The sequence below is a fragment of the Pocillopora verrucosa genome, chromosome 9 (assembly GCF_036669915.1).
Source record: "Pocillopora verrucosa isolate sample1 chromosome 9, ASM3666991v2, whole genome shotgun sequence".
In the NCBI taxonomy this organism is placed as follows: Eukaryota; Metazoa; Cnidaria; class Anthozoa; order Scleractinia; family Pocilloporidae; genus Pocillopora; species Pocillopora verrucosa.
The window spans coordinates 20528007-20553345 of NC_089320.1; the positions used below are offsets into that span (position 1 = coordinate 20528007).

At 37.7% G+C, this 25339-nt stretch overlaps 2 protein-coding genes across 3 annotated transcripts; one reads left to right on the top strand and one right to left on the bottom strand.

The window, feature by feature from the left end:
• Positions 1–165: 165 nt before the first annotated feature.
• Positions 166–17246, bottom strand: LOC131777091 (inhibitor of Bruton tyrosine kinase). 2 transcript variants are annotated; one of them, XM_059093314.2, is made up of 36 exons: positions 16827–17246; positions 16502–16592; positions 15490–15660; positions 15248–15378; positions 14975–15085; positions 14325–14410; positions 14037–14127; positions 13507–13624; positions 13171–13211; positions 12695–12825; positions 12476–12596; positions 12157–12232; positions 11470–11511; positions 10905–11268; positions 10405–10510; positions 9260–9816; positions 9098–9163; positions 8777–8859; positions 8249–8286; positions 8030–8129; positions 7560–7609; positions 7350–7401; positions 7017–7134; positions 6344–6404; positions 5756–5954; positions 5218–5369; positions 4786–4941; positions 4600–4637; positions 4219–4306; positions 3582–3610; positions 3146–3289; positions 2230–2379; positions 1990–2100; positions 1578–1679; positions 1353–1383; positions 166–1170 (listed from the first exon to the last, which is right to left on the bottom strand). In XM_059093314.2, the coding sequence occupies exons 1-36, from the start codon at positions 17133–17135 to the stop codon at positions 1024–1026; spliced, it is 4461 nt and encodes a 1486-aa protein (XP_058949297.2). In that variant the 5' UTR covers positions 17136–17246; the 3' UTR covers positions 166–1023. The 2 variants fall into 2 exon arrangements, with proteins under 2 accessions (XP_058949297.2, XP_066028315.1); XM_066172218.1 differs by having other exon boundaries at positions 3146–3301.
• Positions 17247–17421: 175 nt separating this feature from the next.
• On the top strand, positions 17422–25259 carry LOC131777092 (caldesmon-like). Its single transcript, XM_059093315.2, has 15 exons — positions 17422–17666; positions 18617–18755; positions 19029–19211; positions 19423–19581; positions 19739–19834; positions 19962–20079; positions 20525–20709; positions 20889–21017; positions 21766–21831; positions 22595–22704; positions 22969–23032; positions 23273–23354; positions 23854–23965; positions 24529–24589; positions 24933–25259. Exons 1-15 carry the CDS (start codon positions 17623–17625, stop codon positions 25026–25028), a joined length of 1644 nt encoding a protein of 547 aa, XP_058949298.2. The 5' UTR covers positions 17422–17622; the 3' UTR covers positions 25029–25259.
• Positions 25260–25339: the final 80 nt, after the last annotated feature.

The window sequence follows — 25339 nt, forward strand, 5'->3', positions numbered from 1 at the left end:
AGATTACTCCATGAAAAGTGCACACGAATGATTGTTATTCACGAGTTGCGATACATCAAAAAACCCAATGAGTGGGCGCAGCGAAGGAGTGACTTCTTCGCTGCATCATGACGAGTGAATAAATATCGTTCAAGCAATTTCCATGGCATGAAGTTTTTATTTAGTACTGACTAGGGGAATTCGTTTACCATGCAATCAAACCTTCTTAATTTGGCGATCAGTTCTTTTGCTCACATGATCTCAATGAATGATCCAGCAGTATTACTACAAGGAATAATTAGATGCTGGCCACTCTTTAAGGTTGAACCCTTCAAGTCCCACTAGTGATTTAAACAGAATTTCTCCTTACATTATTGGTACAATATCAAGCAGACAAGTAAATGAGAATAAAGAAAAATATGAATTATGGGAATATTGTTTGGTCCAATTCTAAATTCTCCAAACTAACATCACATGAATTTTATGGCAGACAGTAAGGAGAATTACTAATGAGATCTTGGGAGTTAAAGGGCTTTCCTGAGACTGACGTGAAGTTTTGAAAAGCCCGCACACTGGAACAAATGACAAAAAAATAGGATTCAATGTTTGTTACATTATTTAAGCTTCCCTTTTTCCAAAGTACTTCCGAACTGTGCGAAATCGTACAAGTTTAAAGCCAATGAAAAAATTACGCTGATGTCTTGATTCGAAATTTTTGTGAAGTTGACGGACTCGAACTAAAGAGTTGATAATTATATAGTTTTGTATATTTATTACAATTTACTTTTGTTACATTAGACAACTCTTTGGGAATGCTTCGACATAAGAACATTTTTAAAATGTTTTATTTTTCTCTGTTACAAGGTAAACGATCAACGCTTTCAATAAGTTTCTTTATCGCTTCATAGAAGTCAGCGAGAAAATATTTAACTCAGATTTGGCCATTCAGCCTAACTCTAAAAATCTCTTCCTCGCAAAGGCAGAGGAAATCCATCTCGCCCGACAAAAACTCATTTGATGATAGCTGTGGCTGCGTAACAAGCTTTAATTGCTTGCAACTGATGGCGATCTCTCCTTTCTCCAAACAGGCTTAGCCGCAGTCGATGGAATTCTCTCAACGGTCACAAACTCACAAGCATTGTCCTTGCCACCGTAATACTGCAGCAGTTCTTCCATGGCTCTCTCTTCAAGCTATGAAAGGTAAAATCAAGTTAAACCTTAAAAAAATAAAAAGCCATGGAAAAGGGGCGGGAGTTTTGGATTGAGGAAAGTCAAACTAATTGTCAATGAGACTTGTTAAGAAAGCGTGGCAAATGGTTGTTTTGGAGGCAGAAAGATTATTATGCCCAAGAAAATGAAAAAAAAACAATTACCTGTGTCAAGTGAAATGGCTTCTCGCTAAATCTACAAAGGAAACGAGAGGAAGAAATTATGATCGAGCGCTAATTACTTCCGTAAACTCTAATTAACAAAAAACAAACAAAAATAAAACAACCAACCAACCGACAGGCAAATAAATGAATAAACAAATAAAACAAACAAACAAAAACCATGAAAACAAAATGCACCTGACAACTAAAAAAAGAACAGAGCCAAACCTGTTAAGAGTTGTATTCTCCTTTTCCTCGCATTCTAGGATTGTAGAGAAAGCGATTGAAGAAGATGGCGGAGAACATGCTATAGGAACTGACTGCCAGGCACTGGGGAACAAATACAGAAGATGAATGAATGGTTGAATAGAACAAGTTATTAGAACAGACACGGCTGCATCCGAAAAGCACCAGCGATAAGAAGTCTCATACGCTTTTGACATTTTAGACCAACGCAGTTTTCACCATCGAAGACATCTACAGTTTTCAAATTACGAAGCCACTTGTGCAGGTTAAGAAAAATAATTACAGTAATAACAATAACGAATTTGATGACGAGAAGTATGGACTTCGGAGAAAGTTTCGCGCTTTTGCTTCCAGTTACCATCAAGACGAGTGAATAGAGCAACCTTGAGCTCACCTTTTGGGTGGAGACAGTGGAACACTCGAATCACGCCCAGAGGCTAAATCAACGGGGGCTTCTCCATTGGGTTCTGAACCGTTCGTGTAAAATCCAGGCTGCCGGCGCCAACTAAAATATGGAAAGGGAAAACAATTAGGACCAGAAATAGGTGAAGAATTTCTCAAATGCGTAAACTGCTCATTGCAAATTACTCTACTTCAAAGCGATGCTAGACTTTTAAGAAGTGATGTACTGTACTTAAGCTTTTTCTTTGTAGATCCAGACTTCCCCGGTATGATTGGCATTTTTGGTGAAGGCGTTTGGTCTGGAATGTTTCTTTTCTTTTCTTCTTCTTGTATAAGATCTCTCAAGGACTGAATTGGCAAAGAATCTTTGATCACCCCACCCCTGAAATCAAACACGAGAGAAGAATTAAGAAGTGTACTGGATGTGCGAAACACGATCACAGGCTCTGAAGATTCCCAAATCTTTGTGACTGAACAAGAACACATTGTTAACCCTTCGAAACATTTCATTGCGTTTCCTTGCAAACTTTTTGGCGAATTTCGGGTTTTATCAAGACAACATTGCCTAAGCTGACAAGCTTGTCTAGTGAGCACTGGAGCGCGGAATCCGAAGATCTGGAATTCGATTCCTTGTGGGAACACTTTTTTCAAGTTTCTTTTTCCCACGCTCGTAAGAAGACGAGGAACATCTTTCTTCAAGTTGACATGCTTCAAATTTCTCTATGGGAAAGAAGATTCCTCTCAAATGTGCCACACTTACAACGTGTAGCGTCTTGGCCCAGTTGGCAGCAGTGCCCAACTAGTATCTGAGTGATCTCGTACTAGATCCTACCGTGTAACTGCGACTGAAATGACGGCGTTTGACCGTGAAAGGTCTGGATACGAGACTAGTATCTGAGAAGCATAGGTTCCAATCCCCGTAAAAGCCTGATTTTTTTTTCCGTGTTACTTTTTCTTCAATTGCTAAAATTGCAGTCCACATGGGAGGATCATTTCTTTTTTTGGTTTACTTCTATTGCGAGAAGTCCCCTTATCACACAAGGGATTATGGGATGGGATTAGAAGTGTCTCTTTTGCGAGCGTTCCATTTTTTTCACATCAGATTCCTGTCAGTTGAACAAATGTTGAGCTAGCGTGATGCATCTTACCATGCTGGGGGTTTCTCTACTTCTTTTTCTTCCTTTTTATTGTTTACGTCATTCTGATCGTCCATGGAGTTAGACTTTGACCTCTTCCTCTGCTTCTGTGATTGTCGCCCAGCAGAACTCCACCGAATGGATGGGGACTGTGGACTGGTGACGAGACTAAAAGTCAAATAAACGCTGCCGCTGTAGTATAAAAGTTAGTCCGATATCCTTCGCTTACCGCGAAGTACATGTCGTAGCTTAGACGGTAGTGGCGCCCCACTTATACCGGAGGCACGGGTTGGAATCTCGTCGGAACCTGAAAGCTTTCAGGCTTCTTTTCTGTAATTTCTTCAATTTCAGCTCACCTGTAAGGAACAGGTCTTAGCCTGCACATTTTACGCAGGCAAAAACGAGATTTATTTTCATTTGATTGTTATACGTTAATCACATTCTGTACCTTTTTCCTTTCGAAGGTGATTTCAGTACCTATCAGCAAAACAAAATTGTAAAAAACTGACTTTACTAGCGAATTTAAAATATATTCCCCAAGAAAAACTTTGCAATACCTGTCGTACTTTGAAATAAAATTGTCGCGCTTGGTAATGCCTCTTGTCGCACTTTGTGATAAAAAAAAAGCTGTCTCTCTTTGTAAAAACAGACAATCACACTTTTACGAAGTGCGACAGGTATTTCAAAGTGCGACAGAACAAAAGCTATCACTTGGTATTTTGATCATCAGTGTCACCAAATGGAAGACTTTGGTTTACGTGGTTATGACGTTCGAAGAACGACCCCCTTTGCTTCACAATTTAGATTCAATATTAATTGCATAGTGCAATATTAATTGCATAAATTTCCTTTGGTACTAAAAAAGGGTAATTTGTTAAACAGTCAAGAGTTTCTTTAGTTGGCGATCATTCTGTTATTCTCATGACATTATGTCTGTTTCAGCAGTGATACTGTAGGGAGATATCAGCTGCTGTCACTCTTAGGGTTGAGGGTTAATAATGATAATGATCGATGAAAGAAAAGAGAGAGGGAGGGAAAATCTGTAAAGCTGTTAAAGCATAATTAGGAAATCACGACGTGCCTACCTCACTCGTAGTACGAATATCAGGAGATTCTTTATTCTGTTCCTGTTCCATGATATCCTTGAGGCTGGTTGCGGGGGGACTGGATGTGCTAGTTATGTTCAATGAGATAAAAAACGCCATGTAAACAGTTATTTCATTACTTCTGTGCAACATTGTGAAAAACCACGGACAACTCTATATAATATCTAATTGCTTTAACACTTAAAACTCGGACCTCATGCAACTTATGAGGAGTCGACATCCAATTGACACGTGGCCTATGTTGCCATCCTATGTTGGAATTCAATAACAAAAAGTTTCCACTCGTGACTTAACTGCTCACGGTGTTGTCAGTAACGAAAAAAAAAACCAAGGTAACACAGAAATTTTAACCAACTGTACCTCTGATTACTCCATGCTGGTTTCTCTGGCGATAGAGCCTACGGGAAGAAGTAATAAAAATTTTAAAGATTACTATTTTGTCATCATACAGTACTATTAAATAAGCTCTTGTGTCTACCCGACTAAATTGACAATACAAATGTTCACAATCTGTTCCTTGTAAACTCACAAGCTCTTAATTCTCACCTTCTGCGTGGTAGCATCTTCCTTCTGTGACGCAAGTTTACCACCTGAATCCTCTACGGATTTTCCACCAGATTTCCTTCTGTCACGGCATTTCTTCTTTGGCGTCTTGGTAGCATCCGGTGAGAGTTTACGATACCACATTCCAACATCCACCGGCTTAGTAAAATAATCAACACTAGACGGTGAGTTATGTGAAGGCAGTGCATTGGAAAAAAAGTATTGTACTAGTACAGCAGTACATATTTCCTCCTCCGTAACGACAGTAACGGTTCCCTCTTCACGCTTCCATAAAATCGATCAATTTGCTATAGTTGCTGTCACTTACAGGTGTATAGGCGATAAGAAAAACTCGTTTTCATATAAAAGGTTTCACAACTACTCTCGTCTTAAGACATGGGCTAGGGATATCTCGGAAAAAAGGCAGTTTAGTACCTCTCCCTTCAATGATGTTTCCTCTTCATCTGTTTTCGGTTGTTTCAAACATGCATCACCCTCGCCAATTTTACCTTCTGTATCAGTCTTGCATTCGCCACCATTTTGATGCTCGAACACTTCCTCCAATTCCTGGACATTTACTCTGCAAACTGCGCAAAATATTTTCTCTGAGAGAGTGGGAGAGCCTGTTACACTAACTTGTTATCCCAGCCTAAGTCCCACCCTACCCCTGATAAGGTGAGTTTGTTACCCCAGCCTGAGCCCCACCCTTCCCATGGTTAGGTGTCTTTAGCTGAGTAACTGCACTCCATAGCATTTCCTTCTCACTCAACCGGATTAACTCACAGACAACCGTAAAAAAAATTCCCCATAGCAGGTATCGCATTTGCGAAATCCGACGACTGGACTTCAAGTTACCCCTTGGTTCAAATCATTTCCTGATTTATGTGAACAAATTCATGATGAAGCTAAAGCTATATCATGATTCTGTCTGGATCTTATCCAAGACTACAATTAAACCAACTCTAAGGCTAACCATTCTCAGCTTCGCTTCCTTCTTGTGCAGTCTCGGAGTTAACAACCGCATCTTGTTCGCTTTCACTCTTCGATGACTTCTTGCGTCCACTGCTTCTCCTTCGCTTTCCAGGACTACATGTTGGCTCAGAGCCCGTATCAAGAAGAATGGAACAGTGAAGGTCTAGAGGTGTTATCATGCGCCAAGCCATTCTTGGAACCTGAAACATAAGAAGTTTGGTTAGTTTCTATAGGCAAGTTGTAATTATTCCATATTGTGCCGCTTTGGTCTGCTCAGTCACATTGAAAGACTAAACAACAACACCGGTAGTTCTGTAATCTCCTGTATGCTACAGGTGCGTGGGTGTTTTTTTTTTTCCTTTTTACCGTCTCCTTGTCCTTACCCGCACGTTTGCAAATGCCAATTCGAAGACAGAACTTTCTCTCCAGTCAATTGGAGATCTTCTACACAGCTGTGAGTGCTTCCTTGGAGCGCACGATCATTTAACATGGTTCATACCTTGTACTATTTGATTCCTCAGCTTTACGAGATATTTAAAGAAGATAACGAGATTACACAATCGATGCAAATTCAAAAAAGTGGTCCTACCATACTGCGATAAGTTTTAGTGATTTCCACAAGTGCTTCATCACTGAGACAATCCAGAGCTCTGGGGATCAGAATATCAACTGGTATTACAATCTACATTTAGACCTCGTAGTATGTCCTAGATATATATTGTTAGTTGGGGCAAGAATGACGACAAACATTTTTGCCATCCTTCCGTCCGTCAGTCTCTCTGTCTTCCTTTTTACACGTCTATGGGCCAGTCTGTCTGTCTGTTTGCCCCTACAGTGTCAATCAGTCAGACGGTCGGATAGAAAACTAGTTGTTTTCCTAAACGCATTTATCTCTAGTAGTGACTAGCATCTAATTTTTCTATACAGGATCATTACTGAATAATAAATTAAGGCCACAAGAGTAAACAAAATGATCTCTAACTGAAGCTCTCCGTAAATAGATAAATTCTCCTTGTCGTTACCATAGGAAATGTAAAGGGAACAGTAAGGAGAATAAGCACGCTGATGTTGGGATGTAAAGGGTAAAAGGTAGCTGCGAACTTCTACTATAATAGCAAAACATCTTTCTGATGAGCTACGAAAAAGATCAAGTGAAGCAGAAACCGAACCTACTCTACAATTAACCACCACGGTAAAAGCCGTAAAAACAACGCAAAAAGGCCACCTTGATCGAGATACAGCAAATTCTGCGAAATACCAACCTGGATTCCATCAAACTTCCCAAATTATTGCAAATGTACTCTGAGCAAACATCTCGTAGCTGGTTGGCGTTATAGAGAATTGAAAATTCCAACACTTCAGAAACGTTCCTTAAAGTCACTGAAAGAGGAAATAAATCCAAGTTAATCGACTACTGTACACCAAAAAGGACGTGAAAAGCACTACATCAATCAAATTTCAGGAGGCCAATTAGCGCGCACAAATAGCAATATTAGTTAATACTAATAGAATTTCTCTTAAGTATTTCAAAAAGCTCGCAACGTACATTTTAAAACGATTTATCGAAACGAGAAAGTAAATACAAAAATTCTCACCAAGATTTGCTATGACAGCCTCACACATCTCTCTTAAACGCCAAATCAGCAACTGAATAATGAAATGTCAATATAACATTACTGCATTCAACCAGTCATGTTCTGATACTAAAACAAACAATTCTCTAAGAAGAAAAAATAACAACTTGGTTTGTCGAGACAAGGACTGAAACTATCTGAACGATCCTACAAGTTTAAGGTTTACCATACCTGATCCGCTACAATGAGAATGTTACCCAGTAACTCCAGATCTATAATTTCTATACAAAAGATATAAAGTGATATTTTTCGTTGAGTTTTATAAAAACATAACCAAAGTATTCATACAGCAGAGCGAAATACAACAGGGTTTGACGAGAATTCAAACAAACCACAAGCTGACAGCTAAAAAGAGCGGGAAAACATGAATATCCAAGTGATGATTGGTTTCAAGTTATCTGATTGGCTTAAAATGTGCACGAAATTTTTCCAGAACCAATTAAAATGCGTTGTCAACAACTGTTCCACATGCTCTTACCCGAGGCAGCCCTAAAGAATTCATCTCCATGCACGATTGTACTTTTTGAAAGTATATTTAGTTTTTTACCACTCCCAGATTGCTTCTACCTGAGCGAGTCCTCTTAAAGCTGCCAACCCAAGAGTGACAGATGAAATCTTATTGTAGAGTAGAGTACCAATACCTTTTAATCTTCCCGCCTGCCCTGAGTACAGGAAATCCAATACAATCTCCAGAATTAATGCTGGGAAAGGCATCCGGAGGGTTCTGGATTGTCCACTGGACTGCAAATGAACGGGTTAAGAAGTAAAGTAAGGTCTACAAAAGCTGAAAAAACCACCACCACCACAACAAAAAAAAAACGTCAAAAATAAAATAAAGCAAAATATCAACTTGTATCTACCTCCCGCCAGCTCGATGTCAACATGCTGCGAAAGTACTCTGCAACAAAATAAGGGATGGCAAACCGTGATTATTATTACACAGAACAATCCCTCGTGTATTAGCTGCAGGAGGCTGTACATAGATGGAACTTAAATACATTCTTCTCTCTGAAGCAAAAACGAAAAACAAACAAACAGACAAACGTTTCATCCAGAGTTCACTGAAAACGGATTTGCAGTTCAGAGTACGCTTGGTGTCGTTAATCTAAAGAACACTCCATCTTCAAACAATGCTTTGCCAAAGAACACAACCCAGTGACCCAACCAGGATTTTTGATAAAGATCCACAGGCCTGAATATTCATATTGAACATTGCCTGAGGGTCTCAATGGCGTGATGGCTTTTACAGCTAACGGTCAAAATTTTGGCTAATTTATGGCTAACCCCACTAAGATCCTCTTGCTTCCAACGCAAATGGTTAACGCAAACTGTTCAACGAAGATAGACAAACAAAAATGTGTTAAATATTGTAAGGTTCTCGTACGTACCAAGCCGAGCAACGAGTACACACTTGTGACACCTAAGTTCTGTTCCTTCTTCTGACAAAAGTGTAACATCATGAAGCTCTGGGCTAGTAATGAGACGAAAAAAAATCATTGAGACAGATAGAAGAAGAAACAACCAAAACTGTTTCATGTAAACTACCAAACTCACTTGATGGGTGATATCTACTGAATGTGTACAATACAACGCAGGTCTCAAAAGTATGCCACCAATAATTCGTACCATATCTAAAGGGTAACTGGTTCTACCAACACAAAACTTGCACACGACGTAAGTTATAACTCTAAGTCATTTGCTTCTCATACCAATTTAGTCTTGAGAACATCAGCAATCTGTTGCAAGATCTGGAAAGATCGCCCTTGATTCCTTTCCTAATTAAATAAAAACCAAATATCAAATGGTGAAATTGAAATTTAAGTGTACTAAAAAATCAATGAAGGGGTGTGTGTGACGTGTAGCAAATTTACCTTGTGGTGATAGATTTCTGTGGTTGAAAGGTCTTCCCTTGTGTCTCTCCAGCTGCATCAGAATCCTGAACACATCCTTCCAAAAGTTCACCAGAATTGAATAACATATCATCCAAATCAACAGTAGGTGCAGAAAAATCATCTAAGTCTCTGGTTGAAAGGAAAGTCAAATCTGACAACAAATTGTTGTCAATCAAGCTCTTTCCACCATCTTTTTCCACTTCACTTCTCTTGCCTTTTGCCTCTTTCTTTGTCATTTTTCCTGAAACTTTTTCTCTCAGCATGGTCTTGGAAATACCACTGAAACCGTTTTTGCCTTTTGTCACAGAGACATCAAGTGGAAATATTTCTTCGTCACCAATATCAAATCCACCATAGAGTCTTTTTAGCCAGCTGACAACCTCACCATGGGTGACACTTTCATGAAGTGCTATGGATTGTGTCCTTTTGTTGCTTACTTGTGAGTGGTCTTCTTTGTTTTCACATAACAGCTGGTGGCACTTGAGACTTTGTGATGCTAACACAAAGCCATGCGCTGGGATTCTTTGTTCTTTTACCTAATGTTTGGATAGCAAATGAACTAACTTAATTTCTTATAGTTCATCAAATAGTTTTGATTGTGCACAATTGGTCTGAATGTATCAGGTGACTGAATATACCCCGGCTAAAAACTGGGGAATAACTCACGATATACCTCAGTAAAATTCTCAAGTTTTTACACCTACCATTGTCTAAGATAGGTATTCCTTTAAAATTCAATTCAAGATGAGATAGGGGTCAGCTAATTGTTACAGAAGAAGGGACATTTTTGTTTGTTCATTAATTAAAGTCGTACCAGAGAACACTGAAAAGTAAACATCAAATGCAGCAAACAGTAAGCTGTTGATAAACCTCTTTTGAAACAACAACAAAAAAAATCATTGCAAAAATATTTGAAGGATAATGAACACAAAATAGCCTCTTTTAGCACAAAAAAATGCTTGTACATTTGTCCTTGAAAATTATCTGTTCCTCAAAGCTCAATATTCTTTCAAACAGTCCTTTCAGAATGATCCTAATCCCAGAGATCAACTTTTAAAATCATTCACTGAATAATCAGTGATACACAATTTACTTGTACTTTTAGGTAGAGACAAAAGATTTACCATAAATTCAACATCATGAATATCATCTTCACAAGTTGCTTCTTCAAGAAGTTGAATCATCTGTTCAGAAATTTGCTCTGGACTCACTTCAGGTAGTTTCTGCAATCTGCCAACGATAATATAGAATTAAAATGGTTTTTTAATGTAATTGAAATATAATAAAAGCACTTTGTGCAGATGATTATCACTCTGATTCAGTATTCCTGCAAAGGTTTCAGAAAAATGATTATCCTTTGCTTAATAAGCATTCCTAAATTAAATAAGACCACACAATTATTGCCATTATTGCCAAGGCCCTGGGCCAACTTGACTTTAAACCCAATAGGTGGTGTGTAGAACAATGCAGTGCTTGTTAACTATTTTAAATCACCTTCAGTTTGTGAAACAGTTGACACAAAACCAGTGAGATCCCAGTATCCTGGACATACAGATTAATTTGATCTCTAAGATCCTTACTTCAAACCCATCTCTCCCTGGACAATATTGTGCTAATTACCTACCCCTCCCTTGAAGAAACTTGAAGCACAGCACACCCCCTAGACTTGCTGTCTGTGAAGATTTGCTGTCCACGATGAATCAATGGAATCCTCTCGAGGTTGTATTCCACAAAGGTATCTTTCTTTGCTTTTTCTTTGGCTAAACAACTCAAGGGAGTGGTGCTAGGGAATGATTGTGACAGTGCTTCATCTTTTTCTTTCAAAATCATGTTGGTGAGGGGGGAGGACAGTGGGGGCGATTGTGCCAACATACTTCCAGCTTTGCCTTCGAAGGAATTTGGAGGAGACCAGCACATTTTGTGGGTGTTGGTTTTTGATGGAATGGGTTTGGCTCCACTAGGTTGGCAGATAAATGCTTCACCATCATCTGTAATTGAAAACAAACAAGCTAAAAATTTTATGCTACAAATTTGCGATAATAATTGTAACAGTTTACTACAAGTTATTTACTTAAGGCTTCTAATAAGTCAGAATCCTTCAGAAAAATTATACAAATGGTGAAAAGGGAAAACTGAAAAACAGTGAATTAAATGAGAGGAAGATAAAATCCGACTAGCTGTTAACTTACCAGACACAATAAAAAGCTGTTTGCCAATTGCAAAATCCCTAACTAAGAAAAGAAGAAAATAAATAATTATGATGAACAAGTTGAGATGCTAAAAGATGAACACATACCAGGAACATGTTAATTATTATACAATGCTGCTTGGAAATTTATTAACCTAAAAATGCACATAATATGCAAATAAACATAGGCACATGTGTGTATAAATGTAGTCCTGATAAATTGGAAAGTTTAAGACTTCTTCCAAAAAGGGTTTAATCTACTACTGACAGAACATCTTTCAGCTAAGTGGCACTTGAATTAATTCTGCTATTTATAATTAACAATTATTCACTAAAGTGAGGTTGAATAGTGGTGGATATTACATACTTACTTCAAAGTGGGGAGGTAAATCATTCCACCACTTTGGTGAATACTTGTTTTAGTATACACATTGTATCACACAGAAACCAAATTTAAAAAAAAAAGTATATTCAGTCAATACTCCGAAAAATATTATTGTCACAGTATAATTATTATACTGTGACAGTTATTTACTAATCATTCCATAAAAAAATTAATACTTGATGATCATCAAAAATTAAACTCCGTGTGAAACACTGACTAATTAATAACTGCACAAGCATATAGATCTATATATTCTATAGATTAAAGAAACTCTTAATTATGGAGGGTAAACTGAAAACAAACCTGTGATTTGTCGGTTATGATGCCAAGAACATTCTTTCAAGCAACTGCCTGCAAACTTAGGCTTCCACTGGAACACCTGTAGACAAGCATTATGTTAAAGCTAAACTAAAAAGAGTATCAGAGAAAATGATGCTAACAATTTAACTTCAAAGCAATCTGTTGAGTTTTTCTTGGTAAAAAATCATCAAATCAATCAAAAATAACTATTAATGATATGCACATACACTAAAGAAATTAGAAATTTGTGAGCTAAATTGTACTAAGTTCTTTGCAAATAATGACTTTGAACACCAAAAAATAGTTTTTGATCATAACCTACCCTCCCTCTAGAGCTCAGCAATGTCACAGCAAGTTCATCAGCAAACTTCTTACTGACTTCTTGAGGAGATATCATATCAAGCTCCCCTCCAATCACAGATATATGAACCAAGTCAGTGAACCTCAAGGTAAAATGAAGAAAGTAATAAAAAAATTGCACTATTCTACTTTTTTTGAGTTAAGCGTCATACAATTTGTTGCACTACTAGGTATTTCTTACCTGGAAATAATCTTGCGACACATGTACTGGTTTAGCAAGAAGATATCTCCCTTGTCGGTTGCACACACTGTGGCTCCATCACTACAGGTCACTTTATTGATGGTGACGCCTTTATCTGCCAATCCACTTACCTAAAATAATAATGAGAAACTAAAAATGTTTTTATCTCTGGAATGAAGGAGCTCAAGCATAATGCACAAAATTGGAGTATTTTAATCTAATTATGTAGGAGGAAGAAAGCTGGCTCACTCTCTGGCCTCAATCAGTTTGGCATTTCCTGAACATTGAACCACTGCACAAACTCATGAATAGGCTATCAAGTTCTTTATCAGAATTGATGCAGGAATTTATAGAGGACACAGTAAAAAAAATGCATTTTTACAAATTGCTGTGCTTTGTACGCATTGAACACCTAGCAAGAGTTAATACTAAAATACAAAGTATTTAATAGACAAAGAACACCTTAAGTTTATTACCTGACGAGGAAGTGTTTGGTATTTTTCTCCTTTTTGATGGCCTGCAAAAAGAAGTAATATAGATATTAATAGTGTTACATTCAAGCAATTTTCAATTGAGTGTTGAAAATATTCCAGGATTGCACTCTCAGTCAGTTTTGCTTCACTTCACTCTATGACTTAAATCTGGAAAACTTTCACCACCTTTTAAACTAGTAAGATACAAAAATTAAAACCTAACATGCCTCAGTTCATTGCATTTGTGCACAGTTACAATACTTTTCCCACTTTTTTCTCCGATTTCCCTGCTAAAGTGTAATAATGATTTTATTGATCTAGAAAGTAAAGAATTCCTACCCAGTTGGCCAGCATTAAGGCCACAGGAGTAAACTTCATGTCTGGTAAAGAAAACTGAATGATATCGTCCTGCTGCAGCCCCTACAATATCTTTGCCTCTCCAAACCTTCAGGTGTACCTGTCCAGTTGAACACAATTCATTAGCAAGCAGTTAAAATAAACTTTTTATAAATAAAGAGTGTGCAGTTTTTAGGTTGTATCATTCCGTAATGATATGTCAACTCTATACACCCTAGCATCAGTATGCTTAATATGCAATGTTTTCCATGTACTGTACATTTCCTACATCACTGGCAAGGAAACGTGTTAAACAATCAAGAGCTTTGATAATCAATTGGTGATCATTTCCATTACTCTAACTTGTGATCCTAAAGATCCTAATGTGTGATTTGGGGGTGATATTGTAAGGAGAAATTAGATATTAGTCACTCTTTGGGGTCAAAGGGGTTCATAGATGATACAAATGTACCAGTATGTTAAATCTTCAAAGTTTACAAATAGTGAGTAAATAATCACAAAACTATAATCACCATTTTTGGTAAAAGGCACTGTTTTGGCAAAGGTGACTGCCCATGTCCAAGCTGATGAGAATCATTTAGACCAAACGTGTAAACTGAGCCGCTGACAAGAAAAGAGAAGTTTTACTTGGTAAATCTGTCAATTACCACAATTTTCAAGCTTAATAATGTTTCAGTGACATACCTGCAAGTAAAGTGTTGTGCCCATCATTAATTATTGTCTAGTGACTGTTTGTTAATTGCTTTTTTTCAAATAAAAATTTTATAAAACTTTTGTTGGTAATCTTATTCTCCACTTACTCATCTGTGACTACCACTGTATGATCCTGGCCAGCAGCAATTGACACGCAATTGATACCCTGTAAAGCTTTTACCTCTTTTACCACCTACAAATTAACAAATGAATAAGCTAAGCCTTGTAAACTGTTCTTCCTTCATTTGGAATGAAGTAACATAATTAAGTAACAAACAATATTCCTGTATGACGAGTCTGGAAGCAAGGTTCATTGCAGATTCATTGGGCTCAGTACAATCAAGTAGTTAAGGGAATTGAATTCAGAGGCAAAGTTAAAGAAAAGTTAAAGCTTGCAAAAGTCAACTTATCCTTTTGAAGTTTATTCTGATTGCAGTACCCTCAAGGTACTAGGAATACAGCAACTATGCCCAAGATGGGATTTACCCAATTCCAATGCAAGATTACCCCTCATAATTTCATCAGTTTCCGTGACAGTTCAACAAAGTCCATTTATAGTCTCCTGAGTGGAGACTGATGCAATCCAAGAGTTACAAACTGTATGCAACTTGTTTACGAACATAATACAAAGACATAGCCAAGACTGTCATAGACTTTTTGATCATGCAGCTAGTAAACCAACATAAACCACTAGGCTTGCCCACCTCTGTTCCATTCTATGCCAAACTTAAAAGTTTATGAATCATGCAGAACTTACTAGATGTGTCTCTTCATTACCATGCCCCAGCCGACCTCCTCTGCCATGACCACAGGTGAAAACTCTACCATCCATGCTCAAGAACACAGAATGAAACTTGCACATGACAACCTTAAGAATACATAAACAAAATTTGATGAAACTGGCTACATAAACCAAAAAAATTCTTTATTCACCAATGTACAGTAAAACAATTTATTTAAAATGCTCATGCCAGAAATGTCAACAATGTCTGAGCCAGTTTTGAATAACCATACCACAGACTGTCTGTACCTCTCTGAAAGAAATTTTTGTCTCTCCTTGGACATTTTCAACCAGTTCAGGTGTGTGTCTTGTGCTTTCATCTCTGTGACCAAGAGTGAAGTTTGTGTTGGATCCCCAGGTAAATAGTTCCAATTGATAGGCTTGTTGAAAAACAAAAATAATTTAATAGTAATCATACTGTAAGTTGGCCAGGAATAATTTTAACCTCCAAGCCTTATCAGAATATTTTGAAATCAGGGTATAACAGTTACCTTCAGACAAAAGCTCAACATGATCTTTTGGAAAATGGCCTCGCCTCCCCTTCAAATAACCAGTCCAGTAACTGCCATCATTCATGTGAATGTCTTTTATGATATCGCCAACTTGTAACTGAAGTTCATCTTCCAAAGAGGTTTCGTAAGGTGACACAGCTTGAGCTTGGACTATATAGTGTTGGTAAAAACACACAGTGAGTTCAGTGACTTAACCCTTTCACTCTCATGAGTGACCAAGACAGAATTTCTCCTTACAATATCAATACAATATCAACCAGACAAGAGATATGAATAAAGAAAAATATCAACTTGGGGATAATTATTAATTAATCCAATACTAAGTTCTTTGAACTAATATTGTAAGAATTGTATGATTGACAGTAAGGAGAATTAAAATTTTGATCTGGGAGTTAAAGGGTAAAGAGACATTGTACTCTATCTCTATCTCTATCTCCAATGTAAAAGAGGAATGGCCGTGCAGCACATGATCCCAGATGTATGTTGCTGCTTACTACAAAATGTAACAGTCAGTTTTGTTAAGTGTAAAAGGTAAAGGCACAGTTTTGAGACAGCTTTTGAGCCAAGTTGCCCATGCCACTGGACTGTTTCGCTTCCCATGGCATGTAGCAACTAGGAGTAAACATTGTTACTTTCCCTGGCTGGGATGCAAGTCTATTGTAGGTTACTCTGACTCTCACTATTTCATCAAGTCTCCCAGAGAGTTAAAAAGTACCACAGTACCTCCATGTACTTGCACTCCTGAGTGGAGAGTGGCATTGAAAGAGTAAAGTTTCTGGCCAAAGACACAACACAATGAACTGGGCTCAAAAGGGCTTAAACCCAACCATTCAATCCAGATTCCACTGCAATGTTACCAATGTGTAATATACTTTTAACTTATAAACAAGAACCTCCAGAGATTCACATAGCATTTTGCCTTATCTCTTATTTCTGGTTTATTTTTAAACTTCCAATAATAATAATAATCATAATAATAAAAAACACCCACCTCCTTTTGCGATTTGGAATGGTGCATCCAAGCGAATGAGATCGTATGGAGTGAGGCCTTCTCTGTCATACCAACCCAGATCTGAGCCAAGCTTTACAATGAACAATCAGGATGATGATTGAAAATATGAAAGAAGAAAAAAAAGTTGAGTTTTCAACCCTCCATCGATTGTTCTGTTTACATTTGCATTGGTTTCGTTATGGTTTACTTGCAGGTACATGCACTTGTAATTTAACGTTACATTAGATTGTATTTCAGTCTACAGAGTACGCATACATCGGTTTCACACTAACATGAATCAGATTACAGAGTTACAAGTGTGTACCTGAATCAACTTCACAGCTGAGTCAAGATATCCATAAAACAAGCTTCTGTGCAGGGCAGTCCAGCCAGACTCCAGATCTTTCGATCCCACATCAAGAGCTTGATCTTTCACCAGCCATTCCAAAATGTCGCCTTTGCCGCAAGATGCTGCCAAATGCAAGGCATTTCGACCAAACTGATCCGAAACGCGCGCAAAGTTCGAGCAGATTCGGGGCAAGATCGCTCGAATCGATGCAGCATCTTCCTTGGTAATCGCGGATAGCACCAGATCGGCGTGCTTGGTAAGGCGACATTTTGGTGTGCATTCCATTATCGATGGCTTGTTCGTGCACCATCGTAACTACACTGAAAACATTACGACAGAATTTGGCAAAAAAGCCAAAAATGCGAAAGTATTTACTATTACAAACTAGCCGCCATTTTGAATAGACACGTAGCAAGGTACCGAAGTCTCGCGGGCTCTTTGTTAACAACATGAAACCTCCTCTGGTTGGTCATTTCCAGGTGATTCCACATTTTGACCAATCAGAGGCATTGTTAGTTTATTAATCGTTCTTAGAAACTCACCTGGTTCCTATAAACAACATGGAGGCAAATCAACAGTGAACTGCACATTTCCTAACTGATCTTACTTTGACATTCTGAACGATTGAGAAATTGAATAATTATTATTTTCAGCAAAAAGAGTGTTCAGCAAACAATCACGACCCAGTTTTTAGGACATTGTGAAGAGACCGAGTAGTTCAAATCTATCCCGAAGTTTGTTGACAGAAGATTTCTACTGTGATAATAAAACCATGGACAGTAACAAGACTCAAACGTTATCCAGAAACCCAACCAGGTAGGGAAATTAATAATTCATGTCATTAATAAACGGTGAGTGTAGAAAACACTTAGAAATTGCATTGATTTGTCATTCTGTCCAAGGGCTTTAATTACTGATGGTGTGGCTTGATCGTCTGGGTGAGAGTGGTCCTGAGAAGAACTGTTTTCCAACTTCGTGACTGACATTTTGGTAACCTGAGTGGAATCATCATCGACTCTGATGATGACCTCCGCCAAGGTTGTCGAAACGTCAGTCACTTCTACCGACAACAGTCGTCCTTACCTCAAGGCCACTCTCAACCGAACAATCAGGTTACGCGACAAAATGTTACGACAGGGTTGAAACCATTACTTAACAAGGCTTTTGATAACTTCGGATACATTTCCCAGCCAACCTTTTTCTTGAACATAAAATTTTTTGATGTACTCATTCTAGGTGATAGGTTTTAGGGGGCAAGAAATCCAAATCAGAGCATTCTTTCTTGATAATTATCAAGATGAAAGTTCATGAAGTCATACCTTTTCCATTAGGATAACTCAGCTGATATTCCAGTATGTCAACCCTTTTACCCTAACATCAGTATGCATGTTCTCCATACTGTTATTTTCACATTTCCAGTGTTACTGAAAGGGAGAATTTGTTCCCTTATCAAGAGCTTCACTAGTTGGCAATCATTTCCTTTATTCTAATGACCTAAATGTTTTTTCAGCAGTTATACTGTAAGGAGAAATTAGCTACCAATCACTCTTAGGGGTCACAGGATTAACCTGAGTGTGTAACACTCTGTGTTTAAATCAGAATGAAAAAATCACCCAATTGAGCTAAGAGGTCTGTCCTTAAATGGCTCAGTTGAATAGCTTGTTAAATAGGTGATGTTTCTCTGCTAATCCACTGATAATATTTGCAACATTTTTTGGTATATTTACAGTATAAAGATGTATTTAGCAACTTTTTTTTCTTTTAAGGAAACATCTACAGTCTACATTTCCACCAATGATAGTGGACTACATGTCAAGTGATGATTTATCAAAACATCTGGATCGACAAATGTCAATTCATGCTGAAAAATATAGGGAACCAGAACAAGATGAAGAGGTTGATGAGGTACATGTACTAAAGCATTAAATCTCTTTCTTTTCTTTTGGACCCTGAAATAAATATAGTTATGTCATTTATTGACAAAAATTTTACATGCAGGATCTAAAAATGTAAAAGAAGAATATAATGGTGCCTATTAGAGCATGGGCACTTATTTGAGGAAATATAGTCTTTGAAAACCAGAGGTGTTCGATTTTGGCAGGAGTGTGCTATGAGGCATGCAGAGGGCTTGTCACCTACTAATGTTATTTTCACTCATTTGGAAATTGTAATTTAAAGGTGAAAGAAGAGAAGAAGATTAAAAGGAAAGCCAGTAAGCTCAAGAAACTGCCATCTCACCATGGAATGATTCTTCAGGGACCTAATCAAAAACTTCAACAGAGTATGACAACAGTGCAGGATGAAGAGGAAGAAGAGGTGGACGAGGAGGAGCAGGAAAATATCAGAAAGATGAAAGAAAAGGTAATTTGCTTGAAATAAACTGCCATTGACTGTATTAGTTGATATTGTAATTTTAATTAATTAAAATAATTAAAAATAAAATAATTAAAATAATTAATATTTAAATAATTACATTAATATATATCACATTATTGTGCAATGGCTCATAAAGTTATTGGGACTTTCAAGAAATGTGCATATGTGGTGATTACAGTTGCCTTTACATTTTCAGGAGCATGATGAATTAGTACAAGGTCTTCTGTTATTACGTGACTATTACAAAGCAGAATACAAAAAAGCATTGCAGGATAAAGTGGATCAGCAAAGAAAAAGCCAACAACAAAGGAAGCTTAAACATGACGAAGAAATAAAAGCTGCAGAACATCAGCAGGTACAGCTGTACATGTATGTAAGATTAAGTACATGTGGTTCAAATTCCATATGATGTTAACTTTACATTACCACCCAGATTGTTTATGATTCTGTGGAATTCCATGAAAAATAGTATATGTATGTATAATTCAACTGCATTCAAATTCTATCCTCAGGAAGAAATGCAGCATAAAGTTGTTCGTAAGCTTCCAAGATCCATTGTCATCAATGATGTCCAGTTCAATAAGGGTTTACAAACAGACTTTTACAAAGTAAGTAAATCTAGCAAATACTACACATACAGCAAAGTGATGGAGTGGGCATAAGCTCAGAGAGTAACAGACGTCAGTCTATTTTTCAAAACTCTTCATGCTGTTGGTTTTATGTTTTTTTCTCCAGATGATCAGTCTTGAAAACCAAATGAAGAAGGAAGGATTGCTTAACAAGAACCATGAAATCAAAGAATTCTGGGACTTTATCACTGTGCCAGAAAATTTAGAAGAAGTCCTTGAAGATGGTAAATGTTTGACATGAAGTTCTCACATATGAATGTGATTAATCTTATTTAGTTTCTAGGCATTTCTCAGATGCCACTGTTACACATTACTTTATATAAGGGAATTTGAATTCTATAAAATGTCCTTTTAACCTTTGACCCCCAAGAGTGACCAGCATCTAATTTCTCCTTTCTTCATCACCCCTGATTCATCCATTAAGGTCATGAGAATGAAGAAAATGATCACCAAACTAATAAGCTCTTGATTGTGAAACAAATTCTCCTTTTCAGCACTTGAGGAAATGTACAGAGAACAGTAGGGAGAATATGCATACTGATCTTAGGGTGTAAAAGGTTAAATCTGTAATTTAGAATTAAATTGTTTTGAGCATAAAAACCATACTACAGCTTGACATGTTTTAGTGTTCAAATGATCATTTAATTTTAAGTATACATTATTTTGCAGGTCAACTTTCGTGGGAAAGGATAAGAAACTACCACACAGAACACAACAAAAAAGCATTGTTGACTCAAGATGAAGAAATTGCATCATCTCAACAGGCACAGAGGACAAGCAAGAAAAAATTTAAAGGTGCAACTGCTCTCTCGACTTGGAGGAGTACTACTCATGGAATTCGCACAATACTTACTGTAGGTGCCATTAGTGAATTATCTTATGTACAGTTTTCAGTCTCAGTTTCTCAACTAACTGTAATTTTCAAACTTGTGTGCTAACAAAACAGAACTAGTCAGTTACACTGTACATTCCCAAAGAGCCCCTTTTTCCAATTGCTGTATTGATTTACTTTCTTCTAACTTTTTACTTCAAGCCCTCCACTCCCTGCTCAGGTGTTACTAGAGGAAGCAGGAAGTCAAGTGCACATGTTTCCAGTGGTAAACAGAAAGCAAAGAAGACTCCAACCCCAACAATGATACCAATTGAACAAAAATTCCCTAAGGTAAGTTAAAGGGAATGATTGCTTTTCAGGTAGCTATAAAGTAAGTTTTTTTATGAACTGTCAACAGAGAGAGTGGTACATACCATGCAAAGGGAGGAAAGGGCAGATTAAGTTATGGGAAAACACATTATGTATATGCAAGAACATGACTTTTGGTAGAGAAAAAGACCTCTTCTCCCTAGCCTCCCTACTTCCCCCCCTAGCCATAGTTTCTCATACCAAGACTAGTAATAAGATAATCTATCGATCGAATTGATAAATGTACATTGGCCACCGTAAAAAGTTTCTGAAGCCAACGTTTTGAGCGTTAGACCTTCTCTTCGCACTGACGAAGGTGTTGACGCTCGAAACGTCAGTTTTAGAAACTCTGGACGGTGTCTAATTTCCGTAATCAACTCAGTTAATGTACATAACCAAATTACCTTTTTATGTTTCTTGTATGGACTGCCTGTTGTATTGGCCGTAAGCATGCTCAGTAATTTCTAGCTGTTTATGCCTATTGGAACATTTACGCTAGTTTTCTCAGATCCACGAGAAAACCAGCCTAAAATTTGGGTTGGAAAACACAATTGTATAATATTTGCTTTTTTCCTTTCGTGTTTCTTGAACATTTGATTTTCCTTTTCATACTCAAAAGAATTGTTAGTGCGGCTAAATATTTCATGCACGAGTTAAAACAGTACCGACGGAAAATCCGCCATGAATATTGTCGTATGTTCAACATGTGTATCTTCGACTCCCTCTCCAGGTTGAGTTCCCTCCATTGGCAGCCTACAGATTGGAGTTTGGTGAGCCAGAACCGGACCCCGAAGAGGTACAGAATGACACAGTTCGTGAATTAGCTCACAAACTCTCTACGGTAGCCAATTTACACTGTCAATTCAGTTGATAAAGCCAAATCATCTTGTTATAATCCCCAACGGCGTATCACCACAGTTTCTTTAAAAGTTTACTCCTTCTATTCATTTGTCCGTCTTAATTTTAGTTGCGAACTCCGCCGACAAAAGTTGTGCTGTAAAATTCCCTACAGCTATACATCGTAGGAGTTCGATTGACTTAGCCGCATATGTCGGTTTTCGTCCTCTTAATTTTTATTTAATTTTTTTTTTGTTTACTAAGGCACAGAAAAAAATGGGAACTGTGTCAGTAGTTTGCGCACATACCCTACCCCTAACTTAATCTAATTGACTGTTGTTGAGGTAAAGGAGGACGCAGTTGTTCAGATACTGACAAAACAATGGTTCTAATTTTAGTTCCTCTAGAACGACAGGACAAAGAGCCTCTTGGTGAATGTACCACTGCCAAATACAATTTCTTTATTTCAGAATTTGTTTTATTTTGCAAAAGAAGAATGCTCTTAAAACCTGGCTAACTTACAACGGTTTTTTGACAAGTTCGTGTCGTTTGGTTAAGGGCGTGCATCTTGCCGATCTCGGACTGCACCAATAGGGTGAACGCAGACCAGTAGCGCCAAACATGGATGTTTTAACAAGTCTTAGGGTGAATTACATGTAGCAAGAAGCTCCGTAAGTTAGAATATTGTTTAGTTCCTATAAATATTTCCTCGCTTTTAACAGGTACGAAAGCAAGAAGAAGTTTATAAAAGACTACAGGCAAGAAATAGTCTTAAAAGAACGCTAAACACGATGTTCTCACATGCCTTGGCGAACAGAGCTGCTACTCAGAGGTAAACACGAATCACTTTAATTTGATAACGTTCAGCCGTGAAGTTGTATTCAAATCAAACTCTTTTTATGAACCTTTAAATTCCTTAGTTCTGATTGTTAATTCTCTCATCAGGCTGCTCCAAATTTTCTAGCAAATCAGTTACGAGAGTTTGGTACTAGATCAAGATAACCACTTCCACCTGTTAAGTCATATCACCTGTGTGTTGGATAATGTATAGATGATGTAGATTGCGTTTATGAAATTATTTGTTAATTTTTACCAGACTGATGGACAAGAATGAAGACTATAATTTTGAAAACCTTTCTGGAACTTCAAATCTCGATGAAGTAAGTAAAGTTACCCCTTCCTCTTACTTCGTTGTAAACTTTTATGTCATCATATGTAATCTCAAGGCCTGGTGTTTTCCGATTGATTTAGCAGTTCCCTCGAATTCCTCAACCAATCATAGAACGCCGGAAGCAAAATAAAGCCAAACCAAATTTGGTTTGTTCAAAGAACTATTAAAAATGTTAGTGGTTACTTTGGCTGCAGTATCTAACAATTTGTTATTTTTTTTCAAACTTAAGTTTCACGACTTGGCTGGTGTTCAGGTAAAACCCAGAACAGGCTCCGAAACGAAACAGTCGGCAAGGATATCCAGTGGCAAAGGTAAAGCTGACTTAACGAAATGAAGAACATACTGCTTGACTGAGATTTGGTAGTTTTTTTTTTTGGTTTTTTTTGTGTACCATCATCACGGTCAGCGAGATTAGATTCTCTAGGTCGTGTGGTTCAAGAAACTATAACCATTGAAAGCGCTTTGTATTAGGCGGATGATTTCAATTTTTTATCTAACCCTCCAAAAAAGATAAACAGTTACGAACCAGAAAAAGATATTTTGTTGTCTTGTCATCAGCGTGGGACAAAGAAAAAATTCTGAGTCCCTATGAGGAATCGAACCTCAGACCTGTAGAGGTTAGAAGATCTGAGGTTCGATTTTTAATGGGTACTCAAAATTTTTCTTCGTCCCACGCTGGTGACAAGACGAAAAAAAACATCTTTCTCTATTTTTTTACCGAGCTCAAAACTGACCATCTCTCTTATCCTAGTTACGAACCAGTTGCAACTTTTTCTTCCTTTTCGTTACTCTCTTTGGATTTTCTTTCAGGGGAAAAGTGTAAATCCGGAAACAGTAAGAGAGCTAGCAGGAAAGCTAAGAGTCCAGAAAGTGATAATCCAGACGGAAGTGAACCCAGAGGTTCTCTCTCTCCTAAACAAGAGTAAGTTTTGCATTTTGTTTTCAGTGGGTCAAGGTTTATATGCAAAGAAATAGGAAATCTGAAACATTTATTGCTGCTCGGAACATAGATTAGATTCTCGTTGAGGTTCGAACGTCAGTTATGCTCGATTTCGTGTTTGGAAGTTCCATAAAACTTTAACGGAATTCGTTGGTGAGCCAGGCCTTGTACGATGTTCTTATTGTGTACGCACAGACAGACCATCCTGTGAGTTAGAGCCCAGGTAATATCGATTATTTGATTTTGTTACTGATCCCAAACGTTCGTTGCACAGGTCAATCTCGACTTGATTCAAGTGATTGCTGAAAACTACCATTCATAACCCATCATCCCCTAAACTCACCCTAAATATAATCAGTTCACTCGCTTTGTTTGGTGGGTTTTTGGGCTGGTTAATTACTGACCTCTTCACTGATGCTCCTCCAGAAACAACAATTTTGAAAGTGTCCTGAGTGGAAATGGTTAATTTTAGATTGTCCCACGTAAAGCAAATTTATCATTTCTTTATTTCTATTTTTTTATTTTTTCATTTTTTATTTTCAAAGCTTGGTAGTGGAGCTACCGCCGCTCACTTTAGATCAGCTTTCCACTCGCTGCACCGTCAAGGTAAGTGTGTTTTCAAACAATATAATCTCCATTGATTGAACTTACTTGGTCTATCACTGGACACCTTAAGAAGGTCGACAACGAGTAAATAGAGTCGGCGATCGCCTTGCTAGCCTGTAGAAAAATGGTTTTACTCGTTCATCGCTTCTTTTCCGTGCATAGCACAGCCTTTGCGGCGCCTCTTTTAGCTCCACGCTCGTGTAGGAATAAACTTATAAAAAAGAAGGCCATATTCTGCAAACTGACTTTGACGTGAAGAGCTTTTAACTTGCGCTGGGTTAAACGTTTGATGACGCGTAATTCTAACCTCATAACATATTTGATGTTGTATGTTCTCCCGTAGGAAGCCAAATGTCTGAGTACGTTTTGGGTCAACCCAACGGCAAAAAAGAACTTGAACAGCCATGAAAATCGGAATTACACAGAGGCTGTGTCGTAACTAGTCTCGGAGAGCAGAGATATTGACAACCTCAGAATGAAAGAGCAGAAATTGTGACTGTAGGTTTACAAATGTACACACTCTGTCACCAACTGTCCAATATACCTTCATGGAGCATCTGAGTGAGAGGACACTGGAATCGTTTTTTGCCGAATGGAATGCCAAGATCCTTTTGGCACCAGCCTCACCCGTTCTATATTCCATATGGACTTGTATGAATAAGTATCGAATGAGAACGAATTAAAAAATATTTTATTTTAAACTGTTTTTCGAATGTGTGTATCTCTCTACCGCCAATTGCATTTTCCAAA

Bases quoted from the DNA above. Each gene is read 5' to 3' on its own strand.
- LOC131777092 (XM_059093315.2), top strand. From the start codon at position 17,623: ATGGACAGTAACAAGACTCAAACGTTATCCAGAAACCCAACCAG. The intron at 18,756-19,028 runs GTACATGTACTA...TGTAATTTAAAG, and splicing joins AAGATGAAGAGGTTGATGAG to GTGAAAGAAGAGAAGAAGAT. The intron at 21,018-21,765 runs GTAAGTTAAAGG...CTCCCTCTCCAG, and splicing joins TTGAACAAAAATTCCCTAAG to GTTGAGTTCCCTCCATTGGC.
- LOC131777091 (XM_066172218.1), bottom strand. From the start codon at position 17,135: ATGGAATGCACACCAAAATGTCGCCTTACCAAGCACGCCGATCTGGTG. The intron at 14,128-14,324 runs GTAAGTGGAGAA...TTTTCTTGTCAG, and splicing joins ACAGTGGTAGTCACAGATGA to CGGCTCAGTTTACACGTTTG. The intron at 7,402-7,559 runs GTATGGTAAACC...TTCATTATTCAG, and splicing joins TTCTCATTGTAGCGGATCAG to TTGCTGATTTGGCGTTTAAG.